This window comes from Suricata suricatta, chromosome 6, assembly GCF_006229205.1.
Source record: "Suricata suricatta isolate VVHF042 chromosome 6, meerkat_22Aug2017_6uvM2_HiC, whole genome shotgun sequence".
In the NCBI taxonomy this organism is placed as follows: Eukaryota; Metazoa; Chordata; class Mammalia; order Carnivora; family Herpestidae; genus Suricata; species Suricata suricatta.
Genome location: NC_043705.1, coordinates 96,166,176 through 96,190,071, shown reverse-complemented (window position 1 = coordinate 96,190,071; position 23,896 = coordinate 96,166,176). Strand labels below are relative to the sequence as shown.

Sequence of the window (23,896 nt, the reverse complement as noted above, 5' to 3'; positions counted from 1 at the left end):
CTAATACATGCTGTGCTTTAAAACATGTTTATTAAACATAAATAGACTTAAAATTTTTTATTTATTTATTTATTTTTAAATATTTTATTTTTGATACAGAGCATGAGAGAGGTAGAAGCGCAGAGAGAAGGAGACACAGAATCTGAAGCAGGCTCCAGGCTCTGAGCCAGCTGTCAGCACAGAGCCTGATGCGGGGCTTGAACCCAGGAACGTGAGATCTGACCTGAGCCGAAGTCGGAGCCTTAACCGACTGAGCCACCCAGGCGCCCCTAGACTTAAAAATTTTTAAATCAGCTTATACCATTTTAATTTTTATTTGTGTGTGTGTTTGTGTGTGTGTGTGTGTCTGTGTATAAAAACACATATATACATTTTTTTGCTCTTTGGATATCAAAGTTTAAGTTGATTTTTCTTTTTAAGATTGTTTTCTTTCTGGGATAGCATAATTAAACATTCAAAATGTATGCTGTTTAACATTAGAAAGAAAGCACTCAGGGGGCGCCTGGTGGCTCAGTCAATTAAGTGGTTAAGCCTCCAGCTTCTGGTCAGGTCATGATCTCAGTTTGTGGGTTCGAGCTCCGGCTCTGTGCTGACAGCTAGCTCAGAGCTGGGAGCCTGTTTCAGATTCTGTGTCTCCCTCTCTCTTTGATCCTCCCCTGCTTGCACTGTCTCTCAAAAATTAATTAAAAAACATTAAAAAAAAAGAAAGAAAGAAAGCACTCAGTATCTTTATTTGTAAATCTCCACCAGTTCTTTTTCCCTGAACTTATTAGGAAAAGCCTAATAATCTATTGGGGTGAAAACTTAAACCTAAAATATTTTACAATTTAAAGAACCCTTTCTTTCTTTTACCAGATAAGTCTCCTACAAAATGTTTAATAGACTCTGAAATGTTTAAAATAGAAATGAGCTGTAGAGCTCCCCTCTACTTGTCAGATGGGATGCTGCCTGATTCACGAACAATATAATAAAGCCAATTAAATCGCTTCTCGGCCTTTTGGCTTAGATCAAGTGTAGTATCTGTTCACGTCAGCTTAATAAAGCCAATTAGATTTTCACACAAAAAAGAAAAGGGTGCCTAGCTGGCCCAGTCAACAGAGTATTTGACTCTTAATCTTGGAATTGTGAGTTTGAGCTCCACTTTGGGGATGGAGTTTACCTAAAAGAAAGAAAGACAGAGAGGAAGAATTCAAACTCTTTAATTTTTTTTTATAACTAAAAACCAAATTTGGATGTGATATTTGTGGCACTTAAATTTGTTTATCTCTCTTTGACTTTTAAATAGAAGGAGTCTCAAAAGAATGATAAAGATTTGAAGATGCTAGAAAAAGAGGTAAGCAATGATTTCAACTTAATTGAAAAATAAATGTACTATAAAATACAAAGAGTGACTTAGAGTTAAGAAACGGGTATTCTGTTGCAGTTTGGGGAGTTGCATAGCAAGGCGTCCAGACCAGTGCCCGCCAGGAAACTCTTCCTTAGCTCCATTAGATACTGTGTTTCAGAGCCTGGCTGTCAGTGTGGTATGCTGACAGAGTCAAGTTTGTTAGCATACCAAAGGGCAGATTCAAGAAAACCCACTTCATGAAAAATTGATAACTAAACATTAATATGTTGGTTTATTGCAATTATGCATGTGTTAGATATTTACATTTACTCAGTGCATACTCTTCCTGTATACTAATCTATATGTTCAGACAGTGACTAGCTAGAGAATTTCTTAGTGAACATGAAATCCTAGCAGGTTAGTTGAATTGTGAAAGAATTGTGCTACTCTGACACATCCTCTGCTCTGTAGGTATATATATGCCTTATTCAAGGATAAAATGGAGCTGGAGGGTAAACCTGGAGCTATCCTGTCCAGTGTGGTAGCCACTCACCATTTGAGACTATTTAAATTAAGTAAGATGGGGCGCCTGGCTGGCTCAATCAGTTAAGCCTCCGACTTAGGCTCAGGTCAGATCTCACGTTCGTGGGTTCGAGCCCCACGTCAGGCTCTGTGCTGACAGTTCAGAGCCTGGAGCCTGCTTCCAGTTCTGTGTCTCCTTCTCTCTCTGCCCCTCCCCATCTCATGCTCTGTCTCTCTCAGTATCAAAAATAAATAAATAAATAAATAAATAAAAAACATTTAAGTAAGAGTAAGAACTCAATAGTTCATCTGCACTAGTCACATTTTTTTAATTTATTTATTTTTTTTAATAGTTTATTGTCAAATTGGTTTCCATACAACACCCAGTGCTCTTCCCCATAAGTGCCCTCCTCCATCACCACCACCTCTTTTTCCCCTCCCTCTCCCCCTTCAACCCTCAGTTCATTTTCAGCATTCAGTAGTCTCTCAAGTTTTGCATCCCTCTCTCCCCAACTCTCTTTCCCTCTTCCCCTCCCTCTGGTCCTCCATTAGGTTTCTCCTGTTTTCCTGTTAAACCTATGAGTACAAACATATGGTATCTGTCCTTCTCTGCCTGGCTTATTTCGCTTAGCATGACACCCTCAAGGTCCATCCACTTTCCTACAAATGGCCAGATTTCATTCTTTCTCATTGCCATGTAGTACTCCATTGTGTATATATACCACATCTTCTTGATCCACTCATCAGGTGATGGGCATTTAGGCTTTTTCCATGTTTTGGCTATTGTTGACAGTGCTGCTATGAACATTGGGGTGCATGTGCTCCTGTGCATCAGCATTTCTGTATGCCTTGGGGAAATCCCTAGCAGTGCTCTTGCTGGGTCATCAAAACCACACTGAACAACTATCCATAGTCACATTTTAAATGCTCAGTAAGCATTTCAGCAAGTGGCTCCCTATGAAAGAGTACATTTCCACCAGGCAGACGTCTCTACTGAACAATCCTGACCCAAAGAGCCCGCTAACTTCCCTAAGCAGGAGTAAGATGGTCTCTGCCAGTTTTGCTTTTCTGGCAGTCTTTTTTCCATGTTTCCATTGCTGACCAACTCTTTTTCTAGGGCACATATTCTTTTGATATATTAAAACTTTCCAGTGATTACACTTAAATGTTGGTTTAGGACCAAAAATATGTCAAGATAACTTTGCAAATCTCTGCCTTGGTTTCTCTCTCTCTCTCTTTTTTTTTTTTTGGTATTTATTTTAATTATATTGGCCATCATTTTATTGAAGATACATGCCTGTATTGCAGGGGTTAATGCTCAGAGACATGATAACTGAGTCTCAGATAACTGGTAAGCGAAGGCAGTGCCAACATTCAAACTGATAATTTACATCAGCTTCTTAATCTTTTAGAATAGAGGGGTTTTGTTAAGTTTATTTATTTATTTTTGAGAGGCACAGAGAGAAAGAATCTGAAGCAGGCTTTGCACTGCCAGCATAGAGCCTTACGTGGGGCTCAATCTTGAGACCATGAGATCATGACCCGAGAGAAAATCAAGAGTCAGATGCTTAACTGACTGAGCCACCTAGAATAGGCATTTTTTTTTTTTTACACATCGAGCTCTTTTTTATTTAAGCCCCACAGTGTTTGTTGTTTATTTAATTTGTAGCAACTATCAGTCTTTAAAAGTAGCATTTCATGTAAAACAAATTCAAATTTCTGGCCTATGTTGCAAAACCAGAAGATCTGTTAATAGTGTTTCTACATTCCACTTCAGGGCAGCAATATGCTAGGGCTTTGCAGGGCTGCCTCCTTTAAACTCCACGTTTGCTCCTCAGCCCTCCCCTGGCTCTCTTGTTCATATTATCTGCTTGGCCACAGAGGCATTTGAGTGTACGAACCCTTTTTTTGAAGTTTAAACTACTTTAACTGCAAAAATGTGATAAAGATAATTTTGGTGTTCTTTTTTCTGGTTTATAATACTATGCTATAAACGTCGGTTGTAAACCAATAATACAAGCATAGAGAATCTTCTGGTAGGAAACCTTAAAGCTCACTCAATCGCTAGCATCTAGTTCATAGCCATATATGTACAAATGGTATTTGATACATTTTTAGTTAAGCAATTTTGATTTAAACTACTGAGATTAGTGTCAACACAAAGCCAGTAAGAAAGAGTAGGAAATACTTCATGTGACTTAATACAGCTCTGCTATCTTGATGCCTTTATACCCAACAAATAATCTATTTTGGTAAATGTTTTATGTGCACTAGAAGAGATTGTATATGTACTTGTTGGTATAGTTTATATATGTCAGTTCAATATGTTTAAAACTTTTGTTCAAATCTTTATCAGTGCTGATATTTTTGTCTGTTTATTCTATTAGCTAGTGAGAGAGGTACTTTCTCATTTCCAGCTCTGCGATTTAGTTCATTTCTTTTTTCATTTCTGTCACTTTTTGCTTTGTGTATTTTGAAGTTATTAGGTGTACAATAAATTTAAGATTGTATATTCCTCTTGAAATGACCTTTCCATTGTAAAATTCCTTCTTTATGGCTAATAATACTTTGTCTTAAATGTCTGCTTTCTATAATATTAATATAGGCATCTCAGCTTTCTTTTGTTTAATATTTACATGATAGATCTTTCCCAACCCCTTTATTATCAGTCTTTCTATGTCCTTCTTTTTAAAGTGCAAATCTTATAAATATCTTGGATCATTTTTGTTGAGCCTAAAGCACTTTAGAACCTTTTTTTCTGCACGCCGTTGGCAAATCCTCTCGTAAAAAATCGTGATGTCACCTTCAGATTAAAAGGATATTTTCCTTGGGAACAGAATTTTAGATTGGCACTTTCCCCCTTAATTTTAAACAGGTCATTTCATTGTCTCCTGACTTCCACATTTTCTGTTGTCAGATATGTGGTTTTTATTTTGGTTTTGGTTTTGGTTTTGATCTCATAATTGCAACAGGAGTGGTGGCTTACTGATCATTCCTATTTCAGTGCTTACTGTATCCTAGCCAGAAGCCCCATTCTGCCTTCTTGAAATGTAAAAGTTAACATTTCAAACCATAATTTGAGTTCATATAACTAGGGCTAAAGAAGAACTCTTAAAGGTAGAAATATCTTTAATTACACCTGGCAGCTTAAAACAATTAAAATCCTCTCTTCTTAAAATGTATACAGATTTTTAAAACATATAAATATGAATGTTCAAACAGCTAGTGAAATCAAAATATCTAACAGCATCATGTCACAAAGGTTTTTCTAGAACTTGAGTGTTTTATTTTCAGTAGCATCCAGTTACATTGGTGTTGTATTGGTAAATCATTCGTTTATCATTTTGTTGCCATCTAGATTCGTGTTCTCGTGCAGGAACGAGGTGCTCAGGATAAGCGGATCCAGGATCTGGAAGCTGAGTTAGAGAAGACGGAAGCCAAGCTAAATGCTGCAGTCAGGGAGAAAACATCTCTCTCTGCAAGTAATGCTTCACTAGAAAAACAGCTTATTGAATTAACTAGGACTAATGAGCTACTAAAATCAAAGGTATTTCAATCTCATGATAATATTTACAACTGAAAAAGTTATCAACATGTTGCAGTTTTTTTTCTTATATGTTGAGAATTTTAGGCTCTAGTTTAGCCTTTTTCCCTCACCAAATGTACCTGAAATATTAAGCGCTTCCAAGAAGATTTATTATTTTCTTTTTTATTATGGTATATGACACATAAGAAATGATAAGTTACTTTTTGTTTTAATGTCTGACATTTTCTCACCCTCTTCAACATCACTCCTAGTAAATAAGGCCATTAATAAACCTTGTAAAATTTATATCTAGAAGTTACTCTATAGTTCTTTCTCTGAAATAAATAATAGCATGACAGCAGGCTTCCATTTCAAATCCTTTTGGGATTGAAGTGGGAGGTGAATAAATTTGTGGATTAAATGTGTTTAATAGATAAGTTCTGTTTAATATTTTATTTAATATTAATATTAATATACTAATAGATCTTAAAGGATAGAACATGGTCATCTGCTTTTTTCAGAAGTCAAAGGAGACTGTAAATCACTGTTCAGATTAATAGCAGTCATTTATTCAGAGCCTGTAATGTGCTGAGCTCTTTGAGTAGGATGCATAAGAATCAAGCTTGGGGAAGAAAGCAGATTCCTGGGTCCCATCCAGGGAGATTCTGATTTAGTAGGCCTGGGATGGACTGTATAGTCTACATATTTCAAAATAGACTGGGCAATTTAGATGCATTTTGTTAAGCAAGCACATTTTACAAAATCTTTTCTAATAAGCTTGTTTTAGCGGCTTGCAGTGGACTCTCCATCATGTAGAGGTAGATAACTACCCAAGCAGGTTTAAAATGTGGCAGAAAGGGGCGCTCAGCAGGTTAGGTTGGTGGTGCTTGCAGCTCTTAATATCAAGGTTGTGAGTTCGAGCCCCACATTGTGTGTGTGTGTAGAGATTACAGAAAAATAAAATCTTTAGTTGGGGTGCCTCAGTGGCTCATTTGGTTAAGCATCTGACTTTGGCTCACATCATGATCTCACAGTTTGTGAGTTCAAGCCCCACACCAGGCTCTGTGCTGACAGCTCACAGCCTGGAGCCTGCTTTGGATTCTGTGTTTCTGTTTCTCTCTGCCCATACCCCATTCATGCTGTCTCTCTCTCTCTCTCTCTCTCTCTCTCTCTCTCTCTCTCTCTCTCTCTCTCAAAAATAAGTATTTTAAAAAATTTGTTTTAATAAAATCTTTAGAAAAAGTAATATAAAAATAAATATTAAAAATTGTTTAAATAAAATAGAATCTTAAGAAAAGGTAAAGTAAAAATTAATTAATTTAAAAAATAAATAAAAATAAACCAGAAAGTCACATTAATCAAAAAGAGGGATAAGAACAGTAGTGATATAGAATAAAATCAGTAATCCTGGTATGTTCAAAGGCATTTTCTCTACCAGAATATGTTATAGGTAAATAATAGTCCCAGTAATACAGTAATCAATATTTATGTGATTTTATTTTGGATCTAGTAGAATGTATTTCTAAATGCTTTTATATGTTTCTTGTACTTAGTTTTCTGAAGATGGTAACCAGAAGACTATGAGAATTCTAAGCCTCGAATTAATGAAACTTAGAAACAAGAGAGAAACAAAGATAAGGGTGAGTGATATTTTTGGTGAGTTTGCTGGGCTGGATCTGGGGAAATGAAGTTTCTCCTTTCCTGACACCTGTTTTTGTGGTGCTCTATAGAGTATGATGGCTAAACAGGAAGGCATGGAGGTGAAGCTGCAGGTCACTCAGAAGAATCTTGAGGAGTCTCAGGGGAAAATAGCACAACTGGAGGGGAAACTGTGAGTGCCTAAAAAGAAATTGTTAGGTGTAACTAATTCTTGACTGACCTCTCTCATCTCTCTCGTTTACTGAGACTTAAACTTCCTTCATTATTCTCTCATTGTTGCCCTGCTTGCCTTATTCTCCTCTTCAACTGAGCCCTGATCATTAATGCTGAAAAGATGTATAAATATATTACTTCTGTCCATCTTTTATATAAATGATGAAGAAAATCCTCCTCATCTTTGTAGTGGCATCATCTTATGGAGATGGTGGACCAAAACTGAGGAATATCGGTATAAGAAGATGTGATTAATATACAATCCTAGACTTCTTTTTTATGACTGAGCTGTAAATTACCTACAAAAAATATATAGATCATAAGTATTCAGTTTGATAACTTGTGACAGTTGTATACACCTCTAATCACCTTACAAACAAGATAGAGAACATTACCATCCTCTCAGAAAATTCCTTTCCACCCCTTCCTGCTCCCCTGCTCTTCCCTATTATGAGGGCCCCAACCCATGAAGCCACTTTCTTACTTTCATCATCATAAATTAGTTTGCATTTGGGGGAATGTTTATCACCGTGTGTGTGTGTGTGTGTGTGTGTGTGTCTTTTGTTTAGCGTAGTATTTTAAGATTCATCTATATTGTTGTATTATAATTTGTTCTTCTATTTCTAAGTAGTATTACACTGTCTGAATATACCTCCATTTGTTTACTGTTCCTTTGTTGGTCATTATTTGGTTTTCCAGTTTTCTGACTATTGTGAATAGACTGATATGTATGTCTTTTTGTGGACGTAAGTTTTTATTTCTCCTGAATGAACGTCTAGGATTGGAATACGTGGGTCATAAGGTAGTGTAGTATATGTGTAAATTGTTAAACAAAACGAAACAGAAAAAAATCTCCGAAGTGCTTAGAGGAACCATTTTACAGTCCCACCTTGCAATGTGTGATGGATGCAACTGTTCCCCATCTCCAAGGTTTGATATTGTCAGTCTGTTTGATTTGGGCCTTTTAGTAGGTAGGAAATGGTACCTCATTTATAATTTTGTTAGTCTAAGGACCGATCTTCACTTTATATGCTCACTGACCATTCATATATATCCTTTTGTAAGATGTCTATTTAACTTTCTTGCTCATTTTTTAAATTGAGTTGTTTGTAGGAGGTAAGCATGTTAAGCAATTGCATAAAAAGCAACCTACAACAAATGCTTTATAGCATACAAAATGGTATTCTGTATGTGTGATGGGTAGGGAAACCAGGAAGGCTACAAGAAAGACCATATCTAGCACTTGGAGTATTATAGGTGATAATTTTCATCATCATAGCACTGTTATCAGAATTTATTTGGAAAGCTTTCGCCACTTGATAGAAAAACGTTCAGTTTCCTATTTGCATATACTAAATTGTCAAGTTGAGAGGTTACAGAAAATAAGAATTAAAAACTTGGAGTCTAGAAATAACCTATATGATATAGCAGTATCTGGGTACAGATTAAGCATTATGTGTGATTACTGTGTGTATTCATATATGCAATTTTTTTCAGTGTTTCAGTAGAGAAGGACAAGATTGATGAAAAATCTGAAACAGAAAAACTCTTAGAATACATCGAAGAAATTAGGTAATATAATAGTAGTTTTTTTAATATAGTTTATTGTCAATTTGGTTTCTATGTAACACCCAGTGCTCATCCCCACAAGTGCCCTCCTCCATGCCCATCACCCCCCTTCCCCTCTCCCTCACCCCCATCAGTCTTCAGTTTGTGCTCAGTCCTTAAGAGTCTCTTATGGTTTGCCTCCCTCCCTCTCCTTAACTGCTTTTTCCCCGTCCCCTCCCCTATGGTCCTCTGTTAAGTTTCTCCCTTTCCATCTATGAGTGAGAAGATACAGGATCTGTCCTTCTCTGCCTGACTTATTTAACTTAGCATGACACCCTCGAGTTCCATCCACGTTGCTACAAATGGACAGATTTCATTCTTTCTCATTGCCATGTAGTATTCCATTGTATAGATAAACCACATCTTCTTGATCCATCCATCAGTTGATGGGCATTTAGGCTCTTTCCATGATTTGGCTACTGTTGAAAGTGCTTCTATGAACATTGGGGTGCATGTGCTCCTATGCATCAGCACTTGGGTAAATCCCTAGCAGTGCTCTTGCTGGGTTATAGGGGAATTCTATTGTTAATTTTTTGTGGAACCTCCACACTGTTGAATAGAAGTTTTAAACTGGACCTTATTTTGTTGAGTGGTGATGAACACATCATTTTTATCCTTAGGTTAATTTTCCCTATGCCTAAATTATGTGCTCTTCAGAATAATCTGTTTTACTGCAGTTGTGCATCAGATCAAGTGGAAAAATACAAGCTAGATATTGCCCAGTTAGAAGAAAATTTGAAAGAGAAGAATCATGAAGTTTTCAGCCTTAAGCAATCTTTTGAGGAAAATGTTGCTATACTTTCTAAACAAGTCGAAGACCTGAATGCTAAGTGTCAGCTGCTCGAAAAAGAAAAAGGTATTTAGATGAGTAGCATGTATAGTATATAAGGACTGTACTGCTACTTTAAAACAATTTTATTTTTAAATTTATTGTCAAGTTAGCTAACATACAGTGTCATCTTGGCTTCAGGAGTAGATGCCTGTGATTCATCACATACGACACCTGGTGCTCATCTCAAAATACCCTCCTTAATGCCCATCACTCACCTCCCCCACCCCTCAAAGCCCCACTCCAAAACTCTCAGTTTGTTCTCAGTGTTTAAGAATTATTTTTAATAATTGTGTAAATAACATTAAAATTTATTCTCTGAGAATTTTTGTCTTTTATAATGTTTGTTTTCTGTTTTTTCAATATATTGCTTGTCTTAATTGAAATATATACAGTGGTGCAATTCTTGACTTCGCCACTGGGTGGCCATTTAAAATGAGAAGATGTATATAGAACCAGGTGTGGAAGTTTTATTACATACCATAGAATATGCACTACATTTTATATAGTAAATGATACAAACTTCAGAATTATGTTTTGGCTTTATTTCTTTGGAAATACTAGACCTGTATAACATGCTAATAGCAAAAAATGGGTATATGGAAATCCTGTTTCTCAAGTTAGTATCTAAATACAGCATTTTTCACTTTTTATAGAAGATCTTATCAACAGGAGTAGGGAACAGAATGAAACTCTGAATTCTGAAATGCAAAACATAAAGGAGAAACTTACTCTTGAAAAGGAAGAACATGAAAAGTTACGACAAAAAAAATTGAAAACTGATTCACTTCTGCATCAAGAGAAGGTAGTATACTATAGTAATAAAAAAAAGTTTTGCTTGTTATCTGTCATACATTTCCCTGTGTATCAGAAAACCTGTAATTTATATATGTCCTTTGATTTAGTAATTCTATTTTTAAAATCCTATCTTGATGAAATAGTCATGTATATGCTGTTTAGCCACACAGATGTTCATCACATTATTGATGATGTGAAAAAATTATAAACTAATAAACCAAAATAAGAAATCTGTTTTAAAATATTTTCTGACACATTCTTTGCTAGATTACTACTTAGGCACTTATAGTTATGTTGTAAATTTGTGTCTAAATGCATGTAAAACAAAAATGAAAATTTTTTTTAAATCTAGATTACATAAAAAATATTTTGTGTGAGGGGCACCTGGGTGGCTCAGTCTGTTGAGCGTCCAACTTCAACTCAGGTCATGATCACACAGTTCATGTGTTCGAGCCCTGCATTAGGCTCTGTGCTGAACACTAGCTCAAAGCCTGAAGCCTGCTTTGGATTCTGTATCTCTTTCTCTCTCTGCCCCTCCCCTGTTCATGCTCTGTCTCTGTCTCTCAAAAATAAATAAAATGTAAAATAAATAAATAAATAAAATATGTTTTATGTGTGAGGAAAAAAGTTTACTAAAAAAATGAGCATAAGATGGAAATTTATCATTCTCAGAAGTAAAAATTCAGATAACCTATAAACATGAATACTCTACCTTAGTAATAAAAAAATGGAAATAATTTTTTTCTCCTTATAAGATTGGCACAAATTAAAGCATTTGATAATTGGATCCCCTGGTGTCTCAAGTCAGTTAAGTGTCTGATTTCATGGGTGGTGAGATCGAGCCCTGCATCAGGCTATGTGCTGAAAGCGTGGAGCCTGATTAGGACTCTCTCTCCCCCTTACTCTCTGCCCCTCCCCCACTCATGTGCACTTGCATGCACAGCCACACACCTGTACCTTCTATCTCAAAATAAATAAACATTTAAAATATTTGATAATGCAGAACACATTGGTGAGAGTGGAGCAAACATGTAAATGCACTGATGTGAAATATTATGCTGGGCAGCATGCAATAACTGAAGGAATTAAATAGATCTATTTATACTGGCTTGAAGAGTTCAACTATTTTCAGGATTTTTTAAATGTCCTTTACATATGTAGTATATATAATTTATACTATGTATTTCTAAAGTATATAAATGTGTAAAAAAGACCAGAAGGCACAAAACTAATGGTTATCTCTACAATGGGGAAACTAAGATGGGGGTGGGTTATAGACGTTTTTCACTTTATATGGGTACTTTTTTTTTTGTTGTTATTTTTTTGTCCCTTCCAGTCCCAGAACTGCAGTTACTGTTGGCTTTCAAATGTTTTTTTGTATCTTAGTATTTAAAAGATGTGTCTCCTAAATACATTGTTAGGCATGTAAAGGATGGAGAGAATGCTTATTTACAATGACCATTCTTTAAAAAAAAATTTTTTTTAATGTTTATTTATTTTTGAGAGAGAGAGAGAGAGAAACAGAGTGCGAGCAGAGAGAGGGAGACAAAGAATCCAAAGCAGGCTCCAGGCTCTGAGTTGTCAGCACAGGACCTAACGCAGGGCTTGAACTCACAAACCACAAGATCATGACCTGAACCAAAGTCAGACACTTAATGAGGCACCCAGGTGCCCCATACATTGACCGTCCTTTTTAAAGGCAAAATCGCCTGTTTTCTTTCATAGAATGTTCAGGGCACGTCTACAACAGGTTTTGGTTTTGGTTTTTGATTGAGGTATAACTGACATACAACATTATATAAAAGTTTCAGGTATGTAACATAACAATTCAACCTTTGTATATATTGCAAACTTACTACCACAGCAAATCTAGTTAGCATCTATCACCATATAGAACCATAAATCTTTTTGCTTCTGAGGAGAGTGTTTAAGACTCTTATTAACAACTTCCAAAACGGGGTACAGTATTGTTAACTATAGTCACCATGCTGTACATTGCATTCCATGACTACAGTATTTTATAACTGGAAGTTTATACTTTTTGACTTTCTCACCCATTTTACCCACCCCCACTTCTGGAAGCCACCAGTCTGTTCTCTATGGCTGGGTTTTTTGTTTGTTTCTAGATTCCATATATAAATAAGATCATATAATATTATTCTTCCTTTGTCTGAATTATTCCACTTATTAGAATACCCTCAAAGGCCATCCACCGCATCACAAATAACAAGATTTCCTTCTTTATGGCTGAATAATATTCAATTTGTGTGTCTGTATACCACATTTTCTTTATTCATCCATCCATCAGCAGACATTTAAGTTTTTTCCATATCTTGGCTCTTGTACATAATGCTGATATAAATATTGAGTACATATATCTTTCCAAGTTTGTATTTTCATTTTCTTCTGGTAATACTTAGAAGTGGAATCACTGGATTGTATGGCAGTTCTGTATTTAATTTTTTGAGAAACATTCATTTCCATAGTGACTGCACCAATTGACATGCCCCCCAACAGTGCACAGGTGTTCCCTTTTCTCCACATCCTCGCCAACACTTACTGTTTCTTGTCTTTTTTTTTTTCCCCAAGTAATCTCTGTGCCCAACATGGGGCTTGAACTCATGACTCCAATATCAAGAGACACAGACTCAGCCAGCCAGCCAGGCACCCCTGTTTCTTGTCTTTTTGATAATAACCATTCTGGTATGAGGTGAATCTCATAGTTTTGATTTGCATTTCCCTGTTGATTAGTGACATTGAGCATCTTCTCATGTACCTATTGGACATTGGACATGTGGATGTTTGGAGAATGCCTGTTTACATCTGCTACACAGTTTTTAATCAGAGTTGGGTTTTTTGCTTTTGAATTGTAAGAGTTCTTTATATATTTTGGTTATAACCCCTATCTGCCTTATCTGATATATGATTTGCAAATATTTTCTCCCATGTGAGTAAGTTACATTTTAATTATCTTGATTGTTTCTTTTCCTGTGCAGAAGCTTTTTTATTTATTTATTTTTTTAATGTTTATATATTTTTGAGAGAGAGAGAGAGAGAATGGGGGAGAGGCAGAATCCAAAGCAGGCTGCAGACTCTGAGCTGTCAGTACAGAGCCTGACGCTTGAACTCACAAGGTCATGACCTTAGCAGATGTTGGATACTTAATGGACTGCACCACCGCGGCACCCCCAGATTCTTTTTAGTTTGATGTAGTCCCGCTTGTTTATTTTTGCTTTTGTTGCCTCTTGCTTTGGTGTTCTGTCCAAAAGATCATCACCAAGCTCAGTGTCAGGAACCTTACTGCCTATGTTTTCTTCTAGGAGTTTTATGGTTTTAGGTCTTACATTCAAGTATTTATTTAATACACTTTGATTTAATTTTTTGTGAATGATATAAGGTGGTAATCACTTTCATTCCTTTTCTTGTAGTTTTCCAGTTTTCCCAGTACCATTTATTGAAGAAACTGTTCATTTTTTACTCCCTTATCATAAGTAAAATTGACTGTATGTGTGGGCTTGTTTCTAGGCTCTTTTCTATTCTGTTGATCAATATGTCCATTAATATGCCAACATCATACAATTTTGAATAATATAGTTTGAAATCAGGGAACATCATACCTCCCCATTTCTTCTTCTTTCTCAAGATCACTTTGGCTATTCAGGGTCTTTCGTGTTTTGATACAAATTTTATTTTATTCCATTGTTCTATTTCTGTGAAAATTCCGTTTTGATAGGGATTGTAGTGAATCTATAGATTGCTTTGGTTGTATGATATTTTAACTATTAATTTTTTCAATCCATGAGCACATAATCTTTCTCCATTTATTTGTGTTTTCTTCAATATATTTTGTTAGAACTTTTTCCCAGTATTGATATATTTGTGTATTATGTAACTTTATTTTTTAAATATTTATTTACTTTGAGAGAGCAAAAGCAGGGAAGGGGCAGAGAGAGAGAGAGAGAGAGAGAGAGAGAATCCCAAACAGGCTCTATGCTGTCAGCACAGAGTCCAGTGTTGGGCTTGAACTCACAAACCATGAGGTCATGATCTGAGCTGAACTCAAGAGCCAAGACACTTAACAGACTAAACCACCCACGTGCCCCTGTGTATTATATAACTTTATATTTATATGCTGTCAAAATCATAGTATACTTTTTCTGTGGTAGCATCTGAGAAAAATATATGCTAAAAGTCAGTTGTAGAATATAATTTTAGTTATATAAAAAGTGTGTGAGTGTGTGTTGCATGGAAAAAAGACTTAAATAATATTTACCACATTATTAACAAGGTGCAGGATATAATCCATGACAATATCCAGGTGATATCTGTATTTTTCAAGATTTTTTTTTCTTGAGGCCCTTGAATTTAGTGTTCATACTTTATTTTCTGTACTAATTTTTTTTTGTCCTTAGTAACAACCTTTTCGTATTATTTTGGTGGTTTTCTATTTGGATGTAGGAATTGTCCTCCAGTCTTCAACAGAAGCTAGGTTCTTTCCAAGAGGAAATGATGAAAGAGAGAAATCTCTTTGAGAAAGAACTAAAGCAAACACTGGAAGAGTTAGATAAATTACAGCAAAAGGAGGAACAGGCTGAGAGACTGGTCACACAATTGGAAGAGGAAACAAAATCTAGAGCTGAGGAACTGAAACTCCTAGAAGAAAAGCTGAAAGGGTTCGTATCAGTAAGACCTCCTGTCTGACTTGACTTCAAATGTTAAATGTGTTTTCCAGCACATTCTCTCAGCATTCTCACTTCATTCATGGAGTAAGTGAGGTTGGAATTATTTTACAAGTAAGGAATAGACACAGAGAGGTAATGTATACCCATAGAGGGGTGCCTGGGCGACTCAGTTGGTTAAGCATCCGACTCTTGATTTTGACTCAGGTCCTCATCTCATGGTTTGTGAGATTGAGTCTGGCATTGGACTGTGCACTGATAGCGCGGAGTCTACTTGGAATTTTCTCTGCCCCTCCCCCACCTCTCTAAATATGAAGAAATAAAACTCAGAAAAGTAAGTAAGACTGTAAGATGTGCATACAAACGAGTATGGCAGCCAAAATCAGAAACTATGCCTTTTTCTTTCTTAATGTTTATTTAGAGAGGGGCAAAGCATGAGAGGGGGAGAGGCAGAGAATGAAGGAAACATAAAATCCAAAGCAGGCTCCAGGCTCTGAGCTGTCAGCATGGAGTCTGACACGGGGCTTGAACTCACGAGCCATGAGATCATGACCTGAGCCGAAGTCAGACACCGAACCGACTGAGCCACCCAAGCACCCCGGCTCTTTTTTTTTAAGGCAAGAGGTTTAATTTAAAAGGCTGTTAATAAATAAAACCAAAATTGGGAGTTTCTTTACTGCTCTTCTGTGGCCTAAAATTATTGGACATCAGCATTATAGCAATAATAGATTTAGAAAAATAAGAATCCCACCCTTTAATAAGAAACATTTCCATTTCTTCCCTATGTGTACGTCAGTTCACATAGGATAAGCATAAGTTATACCTTTAATTATCTTTTCTGAAGGAGCACAAATATATGAAATTTAAGAGATCTTGGGCTTTTCCTTTTTCTTTCTTTCTTTCTTTTTTGTTTTTTTTTTATAGTATGCTCTACACTCAACGTGGGGCTTGAATTCACCACCCCAAAATCAAGAGTCGAATGCTCTACTGACTGAGCCCACCAGGCACCCCTCAGGTTTTTCTTTTAATGCTATTTCCATATTATTTTCATCACATTATGCATCCTTCTCCACTGTATTTATTTAGATTAAAATATCCAAGTGGACGGGCACATGAGGGGCTCACTCAGTTAAGTGTTCGACTTCAGCTCGGGTCACAATGTTAGTTTGTTCGAGCCCCGCATCAGGCTCTGTGCTGACAGCTCAGAGTCTGGAGCCTGCTTTGGATTCTGTGTCGCCCTATCTCTCTGTCCCTCCCCGACTTGTGTCTGTGTCTCTCTGTCTCAAAAATAATAAACATTTTAAACAATAAAACATTTTACTTTTTAAATATCCAATACTTTTTAAATATCTTGAGTTCAAATTTGTATCTAAAATGGTTACGTTATTTGACTCCTTAAGATTTCATTCCTCAAAATACTTCTAGCACGGGACCAAGAACTGTACATGAGTCTACAGGGTTGTAGTGTATCTCACAACTGTGTGTCTGTCTCCTGTTGGATACTTTCGTTAAATCTTTTTTTGTTTTCTTGTGGTGCTAAGTGATAAAAAGGACACAAAGGTTTTATATATGCCTGTTTTTGGCGGGAGGAGTTCCAAAGTATTCTTAGGGAATTGTTCTATGCTGGATCCAGTCTCGGAACTGGCACTTTAAGAAACTGGGTAGATGATACCAGTTTCAAGGAGGAAAGAAAGTTGAGACAATCATTTATTCAACTCCAGGAATTCAGTGCAGAGGTCAGGAGATAAGGATTTTATTGCTGGATCTGCTCATTAGCTATGTGATTCAAGCAAGACAATCCTAATTTCTTTAATTTTCTATTTCATCAGATATAAAATTAAGGGTTTTTTATAACATCATCTGTAAGGTCCCTTCTAGCCTAAAAGCTTAGTCATAAGAGAAAAACTAAGAAAATTGAAAATGATTTCTCTCTGGGGCAGGGAAGAGAAAATTTTTATTATAAATCCTTTAGTACTGTGTGATTGCTTTTAGCTTTTGGTGTGTGTATTTTTTAATCCCATACTCATTACAGAAGGAATTTGATTAACTCCATTTGTTTTATCTGTGTCTGACTTAGCCTATAAGTGAATAAAGTTTATTTATAGTTCTATATGTTCTTTAAAAGGTCTCTTACAAGCTCATGTGCTTATCTAAAAATTTTTATCACTACTTTGATAATATATAATGTTAATATTTCAAAAACGTTCTGAGGTATATATGAATAAAGATGGCTTAAAAGCTATATTTTCTATGAAAAGAATTCACCAAATAAATTATTGCATCTTAATAATGATTTAATATGTGGATTACTGAAATAATCAAAATAAGTTTACATAGTCCTAAGGGCACCTGGGTGGCTCAGTCAGTTAAGAGTCCAGTTTCAGCTCAGGTCATGATCTCACGGTTCATAGGTTTGAGCTCTGTATCAGGCTCTGATCAGTCAGCACAGACCCCAATGCAGGGCTTGAACCCACGGACTGTGAGATTATGACCTAACCTGAAGTCAGATACTTTACCGTCTGAGCCACCCAGACGCCCCTCAATCAACCAGCTTCTTAACTGGTAATTTTTCACATCTTTATTCTTGACTGCTACCAATTGTGTTTGAGTCCTTTTACCCTACCTTCTTTAAAAAAAAAAAATGTTTAAACGACCTACATAAGTGCATATAGTATCAAAAGATAAATTCAAAAATAAGTAAATTAGGGTGAAAATGAAAGTAAAGTAAGGGCAGGAAGATAAGATGAAGCCAGAAGAGAAGTTAGTACATAAATAAGCATGCTATTAGAAGCAGATCATAAAGTTAGACCTGAGCTGTCCAGTAGTTTACGCAAAGATACATACCTTGGACACATGATTCAGTGTCAAAGGCAAATACTAACCTCTTTCATAGAATGATGATTTGTAATTAGCCTTTTATCTTTTCACTGTTCCTTAGGAAAGAAGCTGAACTAGGGAAAAGTAATGCTGCCCACGCTCAAGCCACCCTGCTTTTACAGGAAAGGTATCAGAGTACTGTGCAAAACCTTGGAGATCTGACGGCTCAATTTGAAAGGTATTTTTTTTGGGAGCCTACACTCTCAAATATAATATGAGTGAGGAGGGGTGCTCATCTAGCAAAATTTGCAAAAACAGTCACACAAATAGATGGTTGGTTGCCAGAGTCCAGCTCCAGCAGGTCCAGGGTTCCCCTGAAGGATGGACGGTGTTGGTGAGAGAGAGTGAGAGAGCCTTGAGTTTCTTCTGATCACCAGACAGGCATCTCTGCTCTGTCTGATTCTCTATCTTTATTTGTGGTGAAAGGTACAAGGACCAGAAAGAGCAGTAAATGGTTTCTCATAGATAATTTTTACAATTTTCCTGGACATGGGTTCTGCAGAAGTTACAATTCTAGTCGTAATGATTGTCATAAAAACTTAGCTACAGGCACTCATGTTGTCATATGGGAAGGGCAGGTATTGTTTATGAAACCTCAGGTCTAGCTTTAAGGAAGCAACCTTTAACTAAGAGGCAAACAGCATTGTTTAGTAAAGGTCAGTTTTTTATGAGTAAGAGGCATTAGGCTGTTTATAGCTGTAAGAGAAAGTTCCCAGAAAAACAGGATTCTCAGGAGACATAATACCTGCTCTCAGAGTCAGGAAGATGATTGATACATTTTATTGCAGTAGTGACTTTTACAAAGGCATCTGAGCCCAGAAGGTAGTCAGTTATCAGTTAACTGCTTAGGAGGAAAATTATATGTTGCTTGCCTTACTCACATTAGGGTGTATCTAGTTTACTAATCTTTTCCCTGACTAGGTGCAATCACACCTCAGGGACAGGGCAGGGGGACAGGCCACTCCTGACACTAATCAGTAAAGCACTCTGAGGTTTGGGTGCCCAAGCAGAAATGAAAGTTTCAAGAGGGTAGATTTTGGATGCTGTTTGGGGACAAGAGACTGTGCAAACTTGCTGTACCCTCACCAGGAATTTTCACACTACCAATGAGGTCAGATAGCTCCTAACTGTTGTTATTACTGTAGATTCCACAATGACCAATCATAAAATGGGCATTTAGGGTTACCTGGTAATCTTATATATAGAAATTCCTTTTCCTGCCATCCACTTCAAATTTCATGAACTCTCAAACCTTTGGCACTTCTGTCTTACTCTCCTGACACCATTGTTTTCCTCATGAAGAATTCTAAAGTTTTTATCTCATTACTGTGCCTGTAGACATTTATGCTCATCCTATCTTTCCACCTATTATAGGAGAAGTGAAGTTATATTCCACTTAGCCTTTAACAGCCTTTACTGGATTTTTTCTGATCTGTATTGAAACATGTTAATGTTCATTTATCTTTGAAATACATAAATCCTAAGTGTGCCTGTGTGGCTCAGTCAGTTAAGCATCTGACTCAATTTTGGCCGAGGTCATGATCTCATGGTCTTGAGATTGAGCCCCATGTGGGACTGTGCTTTGCGTGGAGCAGAGCCTGCTTGGAATTGTCTCCCTCCTTCTCCCTCTGCCCCTCCCTACTTGCATGCATGCATGTGTGCACACTCTCTCTTTATTTCTCTCTCTACCTCTCAATATAAAAATAAATTTACCAAAAAAATTAAAAATAATAAAGTAAAATAAAATATATAAATTTTACCAACTCCTTTGACAACCCCTCCACTTCCTTCTGCAGCTATCCAGCAACACCTCTCACTCCCAACACCCTTTTTTAATTCAAAATTCTACTCGTCTTTGTAGTTCATCTAAATAGAAGATTCTCTACACCTACTGTATCCACTTCCTCACTTCCTATCCCATCTACTTATTATTTTTTCTTAAAAAATAAAAAGTTTATTTGTGGGGGAACTATAAATTGCAGAGAATAGTTTAAGAAATGTGTATGCATCTCACACCATATTAATATGAACATTTTTGTTATATTTAGATCATTTCAGACGGAGGTCTCTTTTTCTTGTATCTATCAATATATTTAATAAATGTAAAAGATAACATTTACATAATCATAAAGCATAAAGATAAAATCAACATGTATGAGCTTATGAAAGACAAGCAAACCACTAAGCCAAAAGATTCAACAACTTGGGGAACCTGGGTGGCTCAGTTGGTTAGGCTTTGGCTCAGGTCATGATCTCACGGGTTCATGGGTTCGAGCCCTGCGTCAGGCTCTGTGCTGACCACTCAGAGCCTGAAGCCTACTTCAGATTCTGTGTCTCCCTCTCTCTCTGCCCCTCCCCTGCTCATTCTCTGTCATTCTCTATCTCTTAAAAATAAATAAATGCTAAAAAAACTTTTTTTTAAAAAGATTCAACAACTTGGTATCTATGTAGGAGTTCCTCCACCATCTGCATGCTTTCCACCGACAGATAACACCATCTCAGAGACTCCATTTATAATTGCCTCGTGTTTTTCCTGTGTATAGTTTTATAACTTCTATATCCATATAAATAATATTTTATATAATACTGCTTTTTTGTTGAACTTGAACTTGGCCAAAAAAATATTATGGTGTACGCCATTTCCTGGGACTTGTCTTTTTTATTCTGTAATATGTATGTTTCTAGAATTGAATCACATTCTTGAGTGAGGTTACAGTTTCTTCATAGTGGCTCTTGTAGTATATTTGATTTTATTAGTATACCACAGTTCACCCATTCTCACTTTGGACTTGGGGTTGTTTTCTTTTTTTGTTTCATCATAAGTGCAGGCCCATACCCTATTTCCCCCATTTCCTCCCACCGACTTACCCTCTAATAATTATCAGTTTGTTCTCTGTAGTTAAGAGTCTGTTTCTTGGTTTATCTCATCAATTGATTGATTGATTGAGTTTTGCTTGTTTCTTAAATTCCACATATAAGTGAGATCACGAAGTATTTGTCTTTTCTGACTTACTGCACTTAGCATTTTACTCTCTAGTTCTATCCATGTTGTTGCAAATAGCGAGATATCATTTTTTTCTGGCTGAATAATATTCCTGTGTGTGTGTGTGTGTGTGTGTGTGTGTAGATATATACACACCACATCTTCACACCACATATTCTGTATTCATTGATCTGTGGTTGCTTGGGCTGCTTCCATAGTTTAGCTCTTGTAAATAAAGCTACAATAAACATAGGGGTGCGTGTATCCCTTTGAATGAATGTTTTTGTATGTTGAGAGTAAATTCCCATTCATGTAATTACTGGGTCATAGGGTAGTTCTATTTATAATTTTTTGAGGAACCTCTGTACTTTTTTCTACAGTGGCTGTAACCAGTTTGCATCTCCACCAGAGATGCAAAAGAAATCTTTTTTCTCCACATTCTCACAATACTTGTTTCTCGTGTTATTTTGATGTTAGCCATTCTGACGAGTTTGAGGTGGTATCTCACAGTAGTTTTGATTTGCATTTCTCTGATGATAAGTGACGTTGAGCATGTTATCTGTTGGCCATCTGGATCTCTTCTTTGGGGAACTGTCTATTCATGTCTTCTGCTGCTTTTTTTAATTGGACTGTTTGGTTTTTGGATATTGAGTTGTATCAGTCCTATATATATTTTGGATATTAACCCTTCATCAGATATGTAATTTGCAAATATCATCTACCATTTGGTAGGTTGCCTTTTAGTTTTATTGACGGTTGCCTTCACTTGAAATGCCAAAACTTTTTATCCTGATGTAGTCCCATTTATTTATTTTTGCTTTTATTTCCCTTGCCTCAGGACAAGGACATACGTAGAAAAATACTGGTATAAACAATGTCAGAGAGATTAACACTGTGCTCTCTCTTGAAGAATGTTTATGGTTTCAGGTCTCATATTTAGGTCTTTTGTCCATTTTGAATTTATATTTTTGTGTATCATGAAAGAAAGTAGTCCAGTTTCATTCTTTTGCATGTAGCTATCCAATTTTCCCAACACCATTTGTTGAAGAAATTGTCTTTCTTGCATTGTGTATTCATTCTTCCTTTGTTGAAGGTTAACTGACCATATAATTGTGGGTTTATTTCTGGGTTTTCTATTCTGTTCCATTGATCTATGTGTCTATATTTTAATGCCAGTACCATAAACTGTTTTTAATTATTGCCACTCTGTAATATAACTTGAAATCTGGAATTGTGATACCTCAAGTTTTATTTTTCTTTTTCAAAATTGCTTTGGCTACTTGAGGTCTTTTGTGGTTACATACAAATTTTAGGGTTGTTTGTGCTAGTTCTGTGGAAAATGCTCTTGGTATTTTGATGAGGATTGCGTTAAATCTGTAGATTGCTTCAGGTAATATAGACATTTTCTTGTTCTTCCAAGCTATGAGTATGGAAGCTATGAGCTTTCCATTTCTTTGCATCATCTTGAATTTCTTTCATCAGTGTTTTATAGAGTACAGATCTTTCACCTCTTTGGTTAAGTTTATTCCTAGATATTTTATTGTTTTTGGTGCAGTTGTAAATAGTACTGTTTTCTTAATTTTCTGCTACTTCATTATTAGCATATAGGAATGCAACAGATTTCTATACATTGACTTTGTATTCTGTAACTTTACTAAAAATTTATTCATTTATCAATTCTACTAGTTTTTTGGTGGAGGCTTTAGGGTTTCTATATATAGTATCATATCATCTGTAAATGGAGTTTTTATTTCTTCCTTACCAATTTAGATGCCTTACATTTCTTTTTTTGTTGTCTAATTGCTGTAGCTAGGACTTTTTCCAGTCCTGTGTTGAGTAAAAATGGTGAGAGTTAATATCCTTGTCTTGTTCCTGACCTTAAGGGAAAATCTCTCAGTTTTTCATTATTGAGTATGATGTTAGCTGTGGATTTTTCATAAATAGCCTTTATTATATTGAGGTATGTTCTATCTAAGCATACTTTGCTGAGGTTTTTTATCATGAATAGATGTTGTACTTTATCAGATGTGTTTTCTGCATCCATTGAAATGATCATATGATTATCATCCTTTCTCTTACTGATGTGATATATCACATTGATTGTTTTGTGAGTATTGAACCATCCTTGCATCCTGGGAATAAATCCTACTTGATTGTGGTGTCAGACTTTTTTAATGTATTGTTGGATTCAGTTTGCTAATATTTTTTGAGGATTTTTGTGTCTCTATTCATGAGAGATACTGTCTTGTAGTTCCCTCCCTCCCTTCCCTTCTCTCTCTCTCTCTTTCTCTCTCTCCCTCTCCCCCTCTCCCTCTTTCTCTGTTTGGTTTGGGTTTTTTGGAGGTTTTTGGATGTCTTTCTCTGGTTTTGGTATCAGGGTAATACTGATCTCACGGAATGAATCTGGAAGTTTTCCTTTCTCTTGTATGTTTTGGAATAATTTGAAAAGAATTTAACTCTTCTGCAAATGTTTGGTAGAATCTTTTGTTACTATTAATAGTTTTTATGAATATTCCTGTAGTCTCCTAGTATACTTGAATATGACTTACTCTAAAACGATGCATTTGTGAGTGCTCAACTTTAAAATGTAACGCCAAATTCCTTTACAAAGCAGTTTGCACTCTCTACACTCTCACTAGCATTGTACCAGTAACCGTTGATCTACTTCCTCTCTACAAGCTTATTAGATTTCTTCAATTTTGACAGCATTCATAGTATAAAATGACTTTTTTCCTGGAGATAATCCAACTTTCCTTTTCTGTAAAAGATTTATATGTAAAAAATTATTTAAAAAAGAACTTTCTATCCCAAAAGGTATTTACCTAGTTTTTTTAAGTTTCATTTTTCTATCTAGGATGACTTTCTGTGTGTGCAG

General features: G+C 36.1%; 1 protein-coding gene and 1 pseudogene across 2 annotated transcripts in view; both read left to right on the top strand.

Moving 5' to 3' along the window:
• HMMR (hyaluronan mediated motility receptor) overlaps nt 1-23,896 on the top strand; it is a 42,514-nt gene that overhangs the window by 8,745 nt on the left and 9,873 nt on the right. Inside the window, exons 4-12 of one of the 2 annotated variants that reach the window (XM_029942901.1) lie at nt 1,289-1,333; nt 5,208-5,396; nt 6,929-7,015; nt 7,106-7,206; nt 8,745-8,819; nt 9,533-9,711; nt 10,341-10,489; nt 14,941-15,155; nt 18,100-18,216. In XM_029942901.1, coding sequence (XP_029798761.1) covers nt 1,289-1,333; nt 5,208-5,396; nt 6,929-7,015; nt 7,106-7,206; nt 8,745-8,819; nt 9,533-9,711; nt 10,341-10,489; nt 14,941-15,155; nt 18,100-18,216 — 1,157 coding nt within the window. Of the gene's footprint in view, nt 1-1,285; nt 1,334-5,207; nt 5,397-6,928; nt 7,016-7,105; nt 7,207-8,744; nt 8,820-9,532; nt 9,712-10,340; nt 10,490-14,940; nt 15,156-18,099; nt 18,217-23,896 lie in introns of both variants that reach the window. The other variant, XM_029942900.1, reaches the window with a different exon arrangement.
• Nucleotides 982-1,208, top strand: LOC115295141 (annotated as a pseudogene).